The sequence below is a fragment of the Cryptomeria japonica genome, chromosome 1 (assembly GCF_030272615.1).
Source record: "Cryptomeria japonica chromosome 1, Sugi_1.0, whole genome shotgun sequence".
Taxonomy (NCBI): domain Eukaryota; kingdom Viridiplantae; phylum Streptophyta; class Pinopsida; order Cupressales; family Cupressaceae; genus Cryptomeria; species Cryptomeria japonica.
Genome location: NC_081405.1, coordinates 154,407,951 through 154,424,914, shown reverse-complemented (window position 1 = coordinate 154,424,914; position 16,964 = coordinate 154,407,951). Strand labels below are relative to the sequence as shown.

The following is a 16,964-nucleotide window of genomic DNA, read 5'->3' as shown; positions in this document are numbered from 1 at the left end:
TTGATTTCTCAGGGGTAACATCATTTGGACTGCTCTCTGTCATAACCTTGTGTTTTTCCTTTTCTCTCCCTCGGAGAGTGGGGGAGATAATAGAGAGGGCCTTCTCTTGAAGTGGTTGTTTAGGGACAGATTCAACTTCATTAGTGAGCACAATAACATAATGTCAAGATTCAACCCCAACCCACTAGGTAGGCCGGCAATCAAGGGCAGCATTAGCTCACTACGAGGAAAGTATCTTCCACCATTGTGAGGTAACATGTTCGGTTGAGAAGCATTTTTTGCACCTAAAAGCGATCTTCTCATAATCTCTTGGTTGTCTTCATCTTTCTTCTACCTTCAGATAGGTTCCGCTAGGAGGCCATTGGATACATCAATTTCTATGCATTATCAAGCATAAGTAGAATTTTTGTAATTTATTGTTTCCTTTGAGATGTCGTAGCACTTGCCCAGGCCATTCCCAATGGCCTTCAAGCAATCAACTCCCCAAAATTGCAGAGGTACGTATGGTCAATGCACACAAAAAAATGCAGACAAAATAGTCTCTATTCGGGGATCAACGAATGGAAACAACAGTTTAATGCACAAGAAATCACCATGAAAAAATCATGGACTTATATTGAGTACTAGTTCCTGTTGTGCGAATCGCACACCCATCCCCGTCTTGGAAGGGGACCCCCCGATTTTGTGCCTTTCTGTCTTTGCGGAAGAGGAAGGGGATATGAAGGATCAAGTTGGTGAGTGATGGAGTCTGGAATGTCATCTTGATCTCCAAATGCCCTGAAATTTGGCTAAGTCTGGAATGTCCTGACCCTGAAATTTGGCTAAGTTTGGAATGTCCTGATCCTGAAATTTGACTAACTCTGAAAAACTGAGGAAACCTCCAAAAACTAGAATTTGCAATATACCTCCTGGAGGTCTGAAACCACTCTCAAACATCCTGAAAGTATATATGGAATATAACTTAAAGTATTATATTCCATTAAATAATCCTTCGGCGAGAACTTGACAAACTTGCCCAAGTGCCCAAGCTCGCGCTCCTTGAAGAAAATGTTTAAAATCGCCCAAAATGCCCAAATTCGGACCCAGAGGCAAAAACTGGAAAATGTTTAAAAGTTGCAAAAAGCCCCCAGAGGTCCGAAAATCACTTAAGTTGTCCAATTTCGGACCCTGGGCCAAAAAGTAAAAAAGTTGACAAAATTGGCTGGAGGTCCGAAATTCACTTAACTTGCCAAAAGTGCTTTTAGGTCCGGATTTCACTAAAACGCCCAATTTCGGACCTGTTGACGTGTATTTTGTACACCATCATACACAGAATAAAATACCAATAGGCATCTTATCCTCTCTTGAGAAAATAGTCTCTAACTGCTGAAGATACGCATAAAGGATCAGTTAGGTAGACTCCAAGGTTCTTTTAGTAGGGTCTCTACGTGTGGACAAGCTTCCAGCGGTATGATGTGATTTGCTGTTTCCTCCAAGGGGCCTTACGTATTCCGAAAGCTCAAGATTTTACTAAACTTAAGAAACTTTTCAAAAAAATAACAAAAAAAAGAGTAGGGTTTGAAAGAGGTCTAATCTAATCTAACCCTAAGAATGACTTCGTATGGACAAGACTTGGCAAGATTCAACCAACTTCAATTTTGCCATAAGATAACAACTCAATTGAAATTGATGCGATCTTCTAAGGTAATAAAATGATATTCAATACATCAAAGATCAAAGATACTACCACGAAGATACATATCTAAGATACAATAATGATTGAAGATTAAGGAATTCAAAGTATTCTCCAGTTGACCACGCAAGGCGTTCCTACAATCAGCAAGAAGCTAGTGGTTTGGATTACGAATCCTACCAAAAATCAAGTCTCACACAATGTCCTTCAGACTAACAAGCTACTTTGATTGAGCACAATTCAAGTAAATCAAACAACCATGAAGATAACTCAAGAAATTTGCAACAAAACACCATAACTTCAATATTTCATTGATTTCCAAATCATCATGTACAACAATTGCTTGAATTCCTCTCTTCAAACTCAATCTTGCTACAAAATAAAATTGCTTCTAGCTCTAATCTCTCTTACATCAACTATTGACTATTACACTATTAACTATTACCAAATGAAATGAAAAATGGGGGTATAAATAGCATCCCCAGTTACAATGAAAGGTCCAGATTGAAAGTAGATCAACGGACAAGATCATGACACCTAAACTCTAATTAGGGTTTGTTACAAATGGCCTCCTTTTTACTGAACAATATTAAATGCATAGCCAAATATTAAATTTTGGCACAAAAACCTAGGAGACATAAACCAATGAGAAATAAGATGTCATGTCATCTGTAACAACCTTTCATCTAGAATCTTATTCCCTTTCCAATTCTCTTTCTTAGCATATGCAATGAATCTTGATACGATTCCTTCGATTTCTGCAATTGGAATCTCGGGAAGATTCTTCACACTCTCTTCTAAGTGGATGACCTGATCGAATGCATCTAGAAGAGCTGCGTCCCATGAAGGTTCAAGTTCCTTCGTCCTTTCAATCAGGAGCATCGTGGCAAACATCTGATCATACTGCTCATCTGTAACATTTGCGTCTTTGCAAAAGATGACCTTGATTCTATCCTCTAGTTCCTGCATATCCACATCTGTCTCGACCTCGATCCTTCTGTCAAGAATGGTACGAAGTACCTCAAATACTCTGTCCTGGATCGGATTGATCACCTCCTCAACTTGACCACATCTAGTACTGATGTCTTCGAAGAAAACATTCTTCATATGGAGTAAGGTTGACCAATGAAACAAACTGTGAGGTTCTCCATCCAAGATCTTCTCCTGCGCTAAAATCTTCCTTGATGTGTGTCTAATAACTTTCAAGACGGGAATGATAACGTCCTTGGTATGGGCGAATGCAGCTACTGTTATCATCAAATTGTGGATCATCTCAAGAACCTGGATAGCTTGATGAATAATCTTCATCATCCTTGTTACAAACTCTACAGCCACTGTATGAGATCTATCCATCCAATTACTTGTACGTTGGACCATGTTCCTGAATCTTTCTGCTTCATTGATTGATTGAAGCGGCAATGCTTGCACTGGTGATCTAACTGGATCCTGACGTCCCAAAGGTTCATTGATGTGACTGAAATATGTCCTCCATGCACCGACCTCTCTCTCAAGCTTTCTATTCTTCTCCATTTCTTCTCTAAGCTTGTCTTTCAATGCCTCAAATGAGTCGGTAGCATCATCTAAAGTCTGCTCTGCTGTGGATGGTCCTAACTCAAAAGTCTGTATATCATATTCCTCTGCTTGGATCTCACCTTCATATTTGTCTGCTGCCGGTGTAGCTATCTGCAGTTTTCTGGATCCAGTCTCATCTCGAATCATCTTGGACATCTTGGTAGCCTTCTTCTTTTCTGTTACTTCATGTGAGCGTCCAACAAGGCTCTCTAAATCAATCGCATTGTCCTCGTCCTCTACTACGATCACCTTGGTTAATCTTTCCTTCAACCAATCTGGGATAATCGATCTGGTTTCTTGAACTTGAATCTCTTTATGCACTATTTCTTCTTGTCTGGGAGGAGATGTTATTTCATTGTCTTCTTTGTCTTCATCTAACTCATAGTCTTGGAGAGATCCATCTGGTGAACCATGCTGTGCCTGTCCTTCCTCCTGCCTATCGTTCTGTACCATCGACTCCATGGATTCTTCAACTTGAATTGTTCTCTTCTCAGGTCTAGAAGAAGTACCGGATGATCGATCTCTGTTAGCCTCTTGTTTCTTCTTGGAAGACTCTCTCTTTCCAGGTCTCTCTTTCCTCTTCGAACCTCTTGAATGGAGATTGCCCTCACTAGCACATCGAAGGTTACCTTCACCTGAATTGCTAGGATTAGGATTGCCTTCACTCACACTAGCTCCACCTTCGGCAGGTTTCTCTTCCAAAGTGAAAGTCATGGTTATGCCATGTTCTCTCAACTTCTGATGTTGAATGTCAACCCATCTGCGAGTACAAGACAAGACTGGTGCCATCAAAGTATCTAAATCCACGACCTCGGGCTCATTCCAATCTAACCTCATTGTTTTGCTTTCTCGATCATAGGAAGACTGGATATGTCTGCCACTGTCCTGAGCTTGGTCGGCCACTCTGTATATCCTGCATTTCCTGATGAAATCCAAAGGCAATCTAGAATGCATTTTTCGTTTCACTTCAAGATCATCTAAGAGATTCATCATAAAATCTTCAACCTGATACTCATGTCTAAACTTCCTGCCGACTGTCTCCTCTAAATGTCTATGTGGATCAAAGCTTTCTCTCAAAGCAAAAGATGAAAAAGAATACAAGGCTAACTCCTTCTCTGCGTCATCCATAGCTAAAGCATTAGGACATACCTCAACTGAATTACCCAAAATGATAGGTACTGGAACTCCATTCTGATGTCTGTGTCTGAATGCCTTCACATATGCTGCCAACTGTCTTGTTACTTCAAGTAACACAATTCTGTCTGACGGATATCTCGGCAACATGTATGGAGGTAAAGGACATCCATGCACTCTAATATAAGTGAACTTGGGAAACTGAATGAACCAAGCACCGTACCTCTTTATGAATTCCTGGGCATCTTGAGATAACCTGTTGTGAATTCCACATTGCAACGTCCTTGTGATGTTCATCGTGAAAGTATCATTAACCAACTTATAGTTGCTCCCTGGCGGATGATGCAAGTAGGCATAGGAATCACAAGCTCTGACCTCGCCGGGTCCTCTTCCAATCACTCCTCTGTGAGGTAGTCCTGCATATTCAACACTCCTGATCAAGGCATAGATGACATATGAACTCATGTGGAAGGACTTAGTAGCCTTGAGTCTCCTCAACTGTACGTCCAAGCAATGGCTAATCATCCTAGCCCAATGTATCGTACCTTTCCCTTGAACAATCACCTGGATGAAGTAAAACATCCACTTCTCAAAATAGAAGGCATGAGGGGCTCCTGTAACTCGGTTGAGCATGGTAATTAAATCTCTGAACTCCTCCTGGAAATCAATCCTATGCGGTGTGTTCGGGACCTTGCTCAGACGGGGACGGCTTTTGAGTAGCCAGTTCTTATTGATAATGCTTAGACAAGCATCTGGATCATCTTCGTACATTGATCGGGCTCCTTCTATGCTCTTGTATATCATATCCCTGTGTTCTGGAAGATGGAAAGCTTCACTTATAGCTTCCTCTGAAAGGTACGCCAAAGTGTTTCCCTCTTTGGACACGATCGTCCTGGACTGTGGATCATAGTGACGAGCACACTCGATCATCAACTCGTGGCACTGAACAGCTGGAGGAAAACCGGCCGCCTTAATGATACCACTCTCGATTATTCTCCGGGCGACAGGTGATGGCTTGCCAATGTAAGGGACCTCTCGAAACTTCTTCGTGCTGAAGTTCCCCAAGTTGGTATCTCCAATGTTGTTCCACTTCGACACGATCTTGGTCTCCACTTCTTCGGTCTTCTGATCTTCTTTCATGAGAGCTGAGCGACTGGTGGATGCTCCCGCCTTCGGGGTCGCCATACCTACACAACATTTCATAATGAGAAGCTAGATTTTGCAATAAAAAACAAAGATTAGAGCATAAATTTTAGGAAACTTCATGATAAGTCTTTGAGTTATCATTTCCTAAAATAAAACGATTGAGCTAGGAATTCAAAATTCAAAATAACTCAAAATTTAAAATATGACGATGAATAAATAAAACAATAAAATCAAATCGCCATACCTCAATAGAGAGCTAACTCTAGAATGCAAAAAGAACAAAATTCGCCTAGACAAAATTGAGGTGTAGATGATCTTCAACGTGATCTCCTCAAGAAATCAATTTCGCCACCTTTGTCCTTGACGTGATCTTCAAATATCGCCTTTAACGTGACCTTCAAATCTTGGCAAATTCGCTCAATATAGATCTTCAAATATCGCACCACCTTGGGAGTATTAGCGCCACCTTTGGATGATATTCACACTTCTTCAAACACAATTTCGCACCACCTTTGATTGGGATGAAGGCTCGCACTTGAATGATAAAATAATGATGTAAAAATGATAGTTTTCACTCTCCTTTTATAGCGCTCACCTCTTCCATTCATTAAGGCCGACTTGGTGATATAAATCAATTTTTAAACGATTTTAATTAGATGATAAAGGTCGACCTCCATGTCAAAGTGCTCCATTCGATTTTTTTTTTTTTTTTTTAATTAATTAATTATTAAATGCCTTTGATTTTTAATTAATAAATTTCGATTTTTAAACAAGGCAAAATAATTAATAAATGCCAAACGCAATTTTTTAAATGCTAATTTAATAGGATTTTCAAAACTCATCGATCTTAGCATTTAAGGTAAATTTAAAATGTTCATTTGAGCGCCAAATTTTGAAAATGGAGTAGACGTACCTCATCGCCCTGGTCCCTTGGAGAGGGACAGGAGCGATTCACCATTTTTGTTATGATTTCTTGTAACTTCCACGTTCAACTTCTTCATTTCCACGTTCAAATCACCCATTTTGTCGGGTCCTTCAAGTTAGATCGCCTTGCACGTGCGCATAAGTGGCTTTGGATGTATCATCGCCCTTGTCCCTTGGAGAGGGACAGGAGCGATCCTAAGGTTTTTGCTTGAAATTCTCCATCTTGATATGAACTTTTCCTTGTATCATCTTCCAAATGCAATTTAAAACCTTGTGCGTCTTTATCTTAACGTGATTTTCAAAGGATATCATGTGTTTTGGCTAACATCGCCCTAGTCCCTTGGAAAGGGACAGGAGCGATCTCCATGTCCTGGCTTAAATTCGTAAACATCTAACCTTCGTTCTTCGTTCATTGCCTTCCAAATAGCGTCTTTTACCTTGTCCATTCTCGCCTTGCCTTGACTTTGAAGGAGTATGAGTGTTTTTGATGAAATCGCTTTGGTCCCTGTCCAAAGGACAGGAGCGATATGAGCTTTTTAGCTTGTTTGACAACATTTGGACGTTCCAAACTTTAATATATCACCTTCAAAAGACGCCTTGAACCTTGTATGACCTTGTGAAGCCTTGTCTTAACGTCATTTTTGCATAAATTGATCAATATACCCAATATCGCTCTGGTCCCTTCCTGAGGGACAGGAGCGAAGTTCAACATTGTGAGCTTGTTCTTGTTTTCTTCAACTTGCAATTATCTTCAATGCGTGAAATGACGTCCCTTCGATTCTCTTGGTAGCTTGACACTTGCTTGTTTTTTGAAATTCATGCCTTTATGGAAATATCGCTCTGGTCCCTTCCTGAGGGACAGGAGCGAACTGGGTCTTAGAGTGCAAATTCCTTCAATGTGATGACCTTGGTAACTTGTGCTTGATTGAAAATGCCTTGAAACGTCCTTGCCCCCTTGTTCCTCATCTTGGAAGGTCTTGATCTTGGAGGAACGGTTTTAAACTTGAATAAGAAGCAATATTACCATCATATCGCCCTGGTCCTTTGGAGAGGGACAGGAGCGATTCTAGCTCTTGTGGTCTTCATTTCACTTTATCACCTTCAAAGTTATATTCAACGGGTTCGTAATGCGCCCTTCCATTCATCCATGCCTTGGGATCGATTGAAACTGGACAAGAAAATCATGCATAACAAAAATCGCTCTGGTCCCTTCCTGAGGGACAGGAGCGAACTAGGTATTTTGGGTCCTTGCTGACGTTTCAAAATCTTCAATTTATCTTCAATGAGTTCATTTCATCGTCTTCCTTGCCATCAAACACAAACTTGTCTTGATCTTTGCCTGAATTTTGTCCTATGAAGAATATCGCTCTGGTCCCTTGGAGAGGGACAGGAGCTATAATGTACTTCGCCCTGGTCCCTTCCTGAGGGACAGGAGCGATTTTAGCATTCTGGGTCATTTTCCTTCATATTTGCACTTCAAATTATATTCATCTGATAAAACATCTTCCCTTGGACCTCTTCGAATTGTCAAGTCGTCAAAATCTTGCAAGGACAAGGCAAAATTTGATTTGTAGCTCCGGTCCTTCACTGAGGGATAGGAGCGATTTTGCTCTTGGAGGCATTTCTGTGTTCATGAAAATCTTCAATTTATATTCAATGGAAAGATCTCGCCTTTCGCCATCACTTACAATTCGAAATTCATCTTGACTCTGCAGGAATAGTAAGATATTTGAAAACGAGCTCCCGTCCTTCACTGAGGGACAGGAGCGATTTTGCTCCTACAGGCTAAAATAACATGATTTTACAAGTTTAATCAATTCACGAGGCAAAAACAAACCATTCTCAATGCCCGGGATCAAAAATCAAAAAAGTCAAAATTTGGTCAAAATTAGTCGATTGGACAAAAATTCACATTTCATCATCAACACTCAGACAAATTTAAGCTATGCACTCAAAATTCCAATTGAAAATAGACCAATTTGGCGAAATCATTGCATTCAAAGTTTGCATCCTACGAAAGAAGCTCAAAAACTCTCAAAACTGACTGGACTCTGGCTTGAAAAGACGTTAACTAAAACCCTAAGGCTTAACCCTAAATCCAGACAACTGACTGACTAACAAAATCCTAAAAGCGAAGCGAAAAGCGAGCGAAAAAAAGGGGGTCCCCATTTGCAATGGGGCGATGTGTGAAATGGTCACAACAGGACCCTAGCTCCGAAATTTAAAAGTTTGTTATAAAGTTGCCAAAAGACCCTCAAGGTCCGAAAAACACTTTAAACGTCCATTTTCGAACCCTGGGGTGAAATGTTTAAAAACGCGATTTTGCAAAATATGTTACAAGGTCCCAAAACCACTTAACCGTCCTCATTTTCGGGCCCTGGGAGGTAAATGGAAAGTGCGTCAATGTTTAAAAAACACGTTTACAGATCCGGAGTTTTTTAAAGGAATTTGCAAAGCATGTTGATGGTCCGAAATTTGCACAGGTTGTAGAAAGCGCCTAAGGGTCCGAAGTCTTCAAAAGTTTACACAATGAGCTTAGGGTCCGAAAATAATCCAACTTGCAGAAAACGCATTTAGCTCCGAAACTCCCAGTTTGCCAAAAACGCTTCAAAGGGTCCGAAGTTTTCTTTAATTTGCAGAAGTGTTCAAGGTCCGAAAATTACCCTTCAGCTGGAACAAAAACCCCAAGCGCTCTGAATTTGGCCTAAAAACGCAAAATTCCAAACAAGCAAAACGTCTGAAACACTTCCAAATTTGCAAAAGGGCGTGAATGCTCCGAAGTTCTTTCAAAATCACAAAATATGCCAAGGCATACGAAGTTCGCCCTTAGGATTGAAAATGCAGTTTGAAAATTGCAGAATAGCGTCTAAGTTCTCCGAAATTTACTAGAAAAAGCATGAGAGTTAGAGTTTTAAAATTTGCAGAAGTTCTCCAAACCTCCAGAATTGCGCCATAAACCCATTTAAAACGTCCAAGACTCCAGAAGGTAAAATCACGCAGAAGTAAATCGTCCAAACACTATCAAGACCAAGGATCAGATTTCACGTTCGAAGAGAAATGAGAAGCATTTTCAAGATACATCTCACAAAGAGCTTCTCAAGCCAGACGTCGTAATTAGATTTAATATTTGTTAAATTAATTAATTAATTTTTCAAATTGATTTAATGAAATAAAATTGGTTGATTGATCGCAGGACGTCATTAAAGAACCAGGAGAAAAACCTCAAACACAAATCAAGGAAGGATCGCAATTCAAAGCCAAGCACTGAAGATTGGAAAAGAAAAGATGCAGGAGCGCGAGAACAACCGAGCATTGGGAACCATGCCGCTGAACAAAGATGAAGTCCACCACCGGGACCAAAGACCAAAGAACACTCTCAATGCTGCAAAGTTTATGCCTTCTCGAGAAAAAGCACACAGCTAGATTTAAGTCCAGAAATTCAGTTTTAAAACTGAAACAGCTTTATTGTAAACTGCCTATGGGTCCCGTGCAAGATATTTTTGTGGATAACTATTCCCAACCACCAAGAAGATTGGATAGACCTGAATTAAAGCCAAATAGTGGCAGGTAGTTGAGATAGTTGTTGGTTGGATAACTGAGAATTAATTCAGCATGGGTTAAAGCTGCCAGCTTCTGGAAGACAGATCAGGACCCTTGGATGTAGTCCATCCTAGCCTTCGATTCAAAATTGTAATATCTATAAAAGGCAGAGGCCTTTCTTTTGTAAAGGGTTAGATTGTTAGATAGTTCAAGACTTTTGTCAGACAATTGGTTAGAATTTTGTAGTTAGATCTTAGAGGTTAGAATAGGTTAGATTTTAGGCAGTAGCATAGAGATACTGCAGAAATTGTTGTAATAGGCAGTTGAAATCAATATATAAACATTGATTTGGTGTTTATTGTCTTGTTTTCATTCTGTTTGCATGGTTTCTTTCAACATTTCAGATAGATCTTTCTATTTTGGGTGTGCAAGTATTTGATAGATTCAAGCTCATACCACTGAGGATATACTGATTGTGTATCCTTTTGTGTGGTTAACCTGAGCCTTTAATTGTGCTTAGTTCAATTGCAAATGTCTGTCTAAGCTGCGCTAGAATTGGGTGCTTAGCCGTGCGTCTCCAGTCTGAAAATCTTCAAAGTCCCTTTGAAGATTGCACCGTTCCTGCAAGGTTGTGAGCTATTCTGGCCAAGCAGGAATTGGTTATGTTGAATCCGTCTACCCACATACCCGTGTTGTTAGTTTTAGATCTCCTAAACCTTTCCTTTTGCTCTTTATTGCGTAATTCGAGAATCACAGCAGACTAGCTTGTTGCAAATCGTAAGTCCCCTTGTGTTTCCAGCAAAAACACATCAAGCCACTGAGAGATCCCGCAGTCAAGACCTAACGAAAGAAACCTTGAGGTTGTCTCCTTTGATCAAACTTAGAAAACAGCATTAGAGACTTCCTTATCTCAAGAGAGGATAGGATAATCAGTTGGCTATTCTATTCTGCGTTGGCCGTATGGAGTTTGCAGCAATGCGACTTCAGACACGTCAACAGTTCCTTGTTAGCCTGTGACTCAAATTCCCAACTAAAGAAACCTTTGGCGCAGGGATATATACTGATTTCTTCCTCCATATATTCCTTCCAACTTTCACATTTCCACAAGTGCATGTCACATAACTTTGACCAAAGCTTCATAAAACTGCAAATCAGAGCATGATTCTACAAACATTCCTCTTTGTCTCTTGCAATATTATCCAAACTAATTTTTGATACGAAGGCCGAGTGGCAAATGATGTTGAGAACAAATTTGAGGCCTTTGCAATTTAGGGTTAACCACAGCCACAACAAAGCCAAGCACAGAAACCTCTAGTCAACCCATGGCAAGATCCAAACCAAATGCAGCATCCTTGTGCAGTGAAGCTTGTGCACCTACGTAGGAAGGGGCATGTTTGGCAAAAGAGGAGCGAGCAAAAGAATGTGAAATGGAGCAAAGTGCCATATCTTGGAGCCTAAGTAATTTTTCTTTTATTTTTTAATTTATGCATATGGATATTACATATAATTTTTATTTTACTATATTTATTTATTTAATATAATTTATTAAAGAAAAGACATAATTTTTATATGTTTTTGTATGGACAAACACAACTCCAAAATTATTTTTGACCAGACACATGAACTGAACCCTCAAACCTGAACTCAAACCAATATTAGAACCAATAACTTAAGTTATAAAAAATCACAATATTCCATGCCAATAGACTAACAAGAAGCCAATTTTCTATAGTAAAAATAAAGATAGTAGTGAAGTGTGATCTAGCTATTTCATCTTTTCTTTATTCTCAATTGTTAGTGTAGAATATTCTGCATAGAGTATTTCTTTAAATAAGTTTGCTAGTTGTTAAAAGATAGGATTATGATTTCTTAGTTGTGCAATCTTGCCAATCCTGCATAAAGCTAAAAGCCTATTTTCTAGTTGGTTGTTGCTATTCTAGATGGCTCTTCTTGTGCTTTATATATTGTACACATTCCTAAATCAATCAAGCAGTTTATTTACAATTTTTACTTCTTTCCAATTTATTCAATTATGTAATTTGCAGCTCTACCAGTATTCCTGATTTTCACAAGTTTAGCAAATAATTTTACATGGTATCAGAGCTCAGTCTAGTATGAGTGCAAATTTGTTTGTATATTGTGTGAAGATGTGATCTGCCTTTTATTTCACTTTATCTTTTGCAAATGAGTCTATATTTGCAGGCAATTTTTTGTGAAGATTATCACCACCATGGAGGCAGATGTAAACCTTTGTTTCTAGATACATGCATGTTTCTCCCCTAATTTTTGCATGCTTCTTGTTTTTTTTCCATATGTTGATTCTTTAAAAATTGTACGTGCTTTATGAGCACTGCATGATAAATATCTGGGAAAATTCGAAACTTTGTAAAATTGAATATGGGGGTTTCTGCATAAAGCATCTAGTGTAGGTTTCTTTTATTAAGCTTTCTTAATAATCAAGCTTAGGATATTGAAAGTTGCTAATTAACCACCGAACTCTACTCTCTTCTTCCAATTGGCAGCCAAATGTATTCTTTTGTTCTAAATTCCTGTCTACAAGAGATTCCAGTGTTGCAACTTTGTTTGCTCCCAGATATTCTTTCTAGCAGGGTTCCTGACTACATGAGATTCCAGAGTCGCATCCTCGAGTGCTTCCAGAGTTTCTTTCTAGTGGGACAATATTGAGCATTGTATTAACAATGGCTTCATTCCAACCAGAGGAAATTGATGGAGTTTTTCAGTTTCGAGAACATTTGTACAAAATCATATCTTCCTGTCTTCATATGATCAATTTCTGTATTTAAAGACCGTGTACCTGTATGTTCATCCATTTCAGCAGTCGAGAATATGTACAACTGCATCTCGTGCAGTAATTTCTATGATTCTAATGTAATCCTGTTGCAATGTAGATTCATTTGCAGTTGCTTTTTCTTAGTTTGAATAAATCATTAGGAGTATTTCTCAATTGGGTATTCTCCATTCCTCTATAATTGGGTTCTTGATCATGGCTTGTTTGCCAAGACCCATATATTTTTATTCATCTAGCTACACTTAACGGGGGGTGTTAGTGTAGAATATTCTGCATAGAATATTTCTTTAGATAAGTTTGCTAGTTGTTAAAAGATAGGATTATGATTTCTTAGTTGTGCAATCTTGCATGGATTTTTCCAATCTTGCATAACGCTAAAAGCCTATTTTCTAGTTGGTTGTTGCTATTCTAGATGGCTCTTCTTGTGCTTTATATCTTGTACACATTCCTAAATCAATCAAGCAGTTTATTCACAATTTTTACTTCTTTCCAATTTATGCAATTATGTAATTTCTAGCTCTACCAGTATTCCTGATTTTCACAAGTTCAGCAAATAATTTTACATGGTATGCAACATCAGTTATCAGTTCCTCACACCCCTCAGCAGAATGGTGTTGTTGAGAGAAAGAACAGAACACTAAGGGAGATGGTCAATTGTATGCTTCAGTCACGTTCTATGCAGCCTGCTTTTTCGACTGAGGCCGTTAATTGTGCCACTTATATTCAGAATCAGATCCCTCATAAGGCATTGCGCCAGTTGACTCCTGAGGAGGCTTGGTCCCATGTCAAGCCTGATGTTTCTTCATTCTAAGTTTTTGGTAGTGAGGCTTGGGCATTTATTCTAGCTGCTCAAAGGAAAGCCATGGAGAGGAAGAGCCGACCACTCTTTTTTGTTGGCTACTGTAAGGATGTTAAGGCATACAAGTTGTTTGATGATGATTCCCGAGAGGTCTTGTTTAGGCGGGATGTCCAGTTTGATGAGCGCCTTCCTCAGATGGATTCTCCATCACCAACTTCTCCCTCACTGCCTCCTCCTCCCTCTTCATCTTTTGAGGATCCCTTCTTCTTTGAGGATGATGCAGATGACGGTCCACCATCACCACCACAACCCGCCGCTCAGCCTTTGCCCAAGTGGGCCTGGTTTACAGTTGATGTTGTTGGTTCTATGGCAGGTGATCCTTCTGACACACGTCGTACTCATGCACAGACATCTGGTTCTAGTCTTCTGAGTCATGCCATTTCGAATGATCCTCAAAAAATTTCAGAGGCATTCCTTCCTTCATGTTTTTTTGCATGCTTTTCCCATCTCATTTTGGAGTAGAGTTTTTTCCCATGTGGTTTTCTCTATTTTCCAAAAACGGAGTACATTTGCCCAACATATGGCTCCTGGAATGCAAAAAAGAGCACTCACTTTGATGGCAAAAAATAGGTACTAGATGAAAAAATCAGCAAATCTCACCTCCAAATCTGAGTAGAGCTCGAAAAGCGCTTTCCAGCACGTATTCATTTTCGAAAATCCAACTCCGTTTGCCAAGGTTATGGCAAAAAAACCAATACGCTATCAAAAAACCTTCAAGGAAAATAAAAGGCCCCCCTGTTGGTGGCAGGGAGGTGGCGTACTGGCTGGGTAGCGGAGGAGGTCGGGCGGCGGCCGGGCGGTGTACAGTGGGCGGCGATGGCCGGGCGCGGTGCAACGGACGGCGACGATCGGGCGCAGTGCAATGGGCGGCGACAACGGCGGCTATTTCCAGGCAACGGCGGTTGTTTCCAAGCGATAGCAGCGATGGGTCCCAGGCTGCAGGTGGAGGGGCTGCTAGCGGCTCTCGGTCTGCTGGCGAAGGAGCTACTAGCGGTTTCCGAGCTGCTTGTGGCTGCTGGCAGGGCTAGTCCTAGTGAGCGGCGACGGTTCCAGCCTGGGCAAGCCGTTAAACTGCCCAAAACAAATGATTTTTTATTTGTTTTGCCTCGAAAATGTGTCTATTAAGGGCCAAAATCAAAAAAAAAATCCCAGAGCTAAAGTTGTCCAAACTGGACAAATTTTATATGAAAATGGGGGTTTTTGGGTGTTCTGAGCTTAATGATGAGTTCCGTTTGAGCTCAAAATGCACAAAAACAAAAAAGATACCCCAGATCCAAACTAAAACTCTAAAAAAAACTGAAACCCTTGCCTCCAGAAAAAAATCTTCTGAAAAGAAATCAGGAACAAGAAGCAACAGATGTAGGCTCTGATACCATGAAGAAGTTGAGAAAGTACAACTTTTGAGATCCCAAGAGCATCTACAAGCAAAATACCTGTCACAAGAGAAGATTGGAGACAGAACACAAAAAAGACTGAAGAAAAAGATCATCATTCAGAGAGGGAATAAATGCCCAAGCCTAAGCATAGAGTATAATAGACGAATAATTAAATAAATAATTATTAGCTAATACAAGATAACTCTAACATCAATGAAACACAAAAACAAGATATTTTTTTCCTACTTAATTGGCATGTTTAGGCAACATTTTCTTGCATTTAGGCCAAACTAATCTCCCATGAAATAAATCTACACACTTTGACCACTTACAAGCATAAATCACAAATAAGCATCATACTGAAGCACTCCAGCAAAGGCTGGCTAAAATAAAGGTATAAGGGTCTCGTCCTTCCAAATAAGGATTCTACAATAAAGACAGCAAGAACAATATTCAATCAAATTATTTTTGCTGGAACAAACTATTTAGGAACAAATCCTACACTTCATACCCCATATTCATGCCAATTACTAACAAGCTCTAATACCTTTTAGGCTTTTCCTCAATCAGGAAAGTGGCATTGACTGGACACCATAAATTTCAAATTTAAAAGACTACATTGGCTTTGAGTTGAAAACTATTATCTGCAAATTCCATACCTGAAGTTGTGAATCAGCCTTAAAATAGATCTACAGTGAATTTCCAGTTTTCTTGAAGGTACTAGATTATGGTTATAGAATTCTGATGGAACTAATGTTTCTACTATCCAACAATATCTTTTAATCATTGTTTATATAACATGGTTTCTATTCCTTGTATTATCTTTGATAGCCCTCTTCAACATGTGCTCCCAATTTTTCGCTAGGCTTCAGCTAAGTTATTATTTTCATTAAATTTGTAACACAAAAATCAAACTATGACTTCTAGGACCTGATGCAGTTCCAATTTTTTACTATAATCAAGTGAATAGAACTGAAAAATTTACATAAATGATAATCATATGGTTGGAAGTAATCACCTTTACTGTGCCCAATAATGGTATTTACTTTACGCTCTTTTCCCAAGAAATGCAACACTACAGCATGAAGATCTTCAACTTCCTTCCAATAATTTCCATAAAAAAATTCACCTTCACTTTCCCTGTAATGTAACTTTTCTTAGTCATCTGTTTCTCCATACAGTGAAAAAAATGAAGACACAACACAAAAGAAAAATAAAATTGTAATGTATACCCCTGATTTTTTTTTGTCTTTTCCAATGAAGAGTTTAACATACAATGTTTACCAATACAAAGGAAATACAAGCAATAATCTAATCTGTTTGGTTTCATTAATTCATAGCAAACACATATCTAAGGAAATCCAACATTACTATCATCTAAAAATGAAATAATTGAACCATACAAACTGCTGTTTACAAAATCTGAATATTTTGACATTCACTTGGGCATTACAATTGAGTATGCACTAGGCTAAATAGACTAAGTATGAGTACATGTGAGTTTACTTGTTGCTGTAGGTCTGAAATGTCCTCAAAATCACCATCAAATCCTGAAATAGAGATTGCTACAGGTTTGCCATAAAGTTTCAGTTATGCCACAATCTTCAACCCACCAATCAAGCCTTCAATACTCAGAAAAACTAAACTCAGAAGTCTGCTCCAGCAAACTAAGTGCAAGGAAAGCACAGGAGCAATTCACAATAACTAAGATAAACACATCCTTTGATCACAAACTGATATGAGCTCTTCAAGCTCTGATTTGAAGCCCTAAACACCTCAAGAAATGATTAAATGCAAACCAAAGCGCAAATTAAACCATTCACAAACTCCCACATGCCAATCCCAAGTTGGGTGCTACCTATAAGCGAGAAATAATTCATTCTTGAGATATGAGCAAAAGGTACTTTTTTGTGTAGGTGGAATGATATGCCC

The 16,964-nt window shown here is 39.2% G+C and overlaps 1 protein-coding gene across 2 annotated transcripts in view; it reads right to left on the bottom strand.

The window, feature by feature from the left end:
- The window catches only part of LOC131051811 (putative uncharacterized protein YDL057W), a 204,888-nt gene that overhangs the window by 125,906 nt on the left and 62,018 nt on the right, over positions 1 to 16,964 (bottom strand). For both annotated transcript variants that reach the window (XM_057986418.2, XM_057986417.2), the window contains exon 4: positions 16,051 to 16,172. In XM_057986418.2, the coding sequence (XP_057842401.1) occupies positions 16,051 to 16,172 (122 nt within the window). The remainder of the gene's footprint in view (positions 1 to 16,050; positions 16,173 to 16,964) is intronic.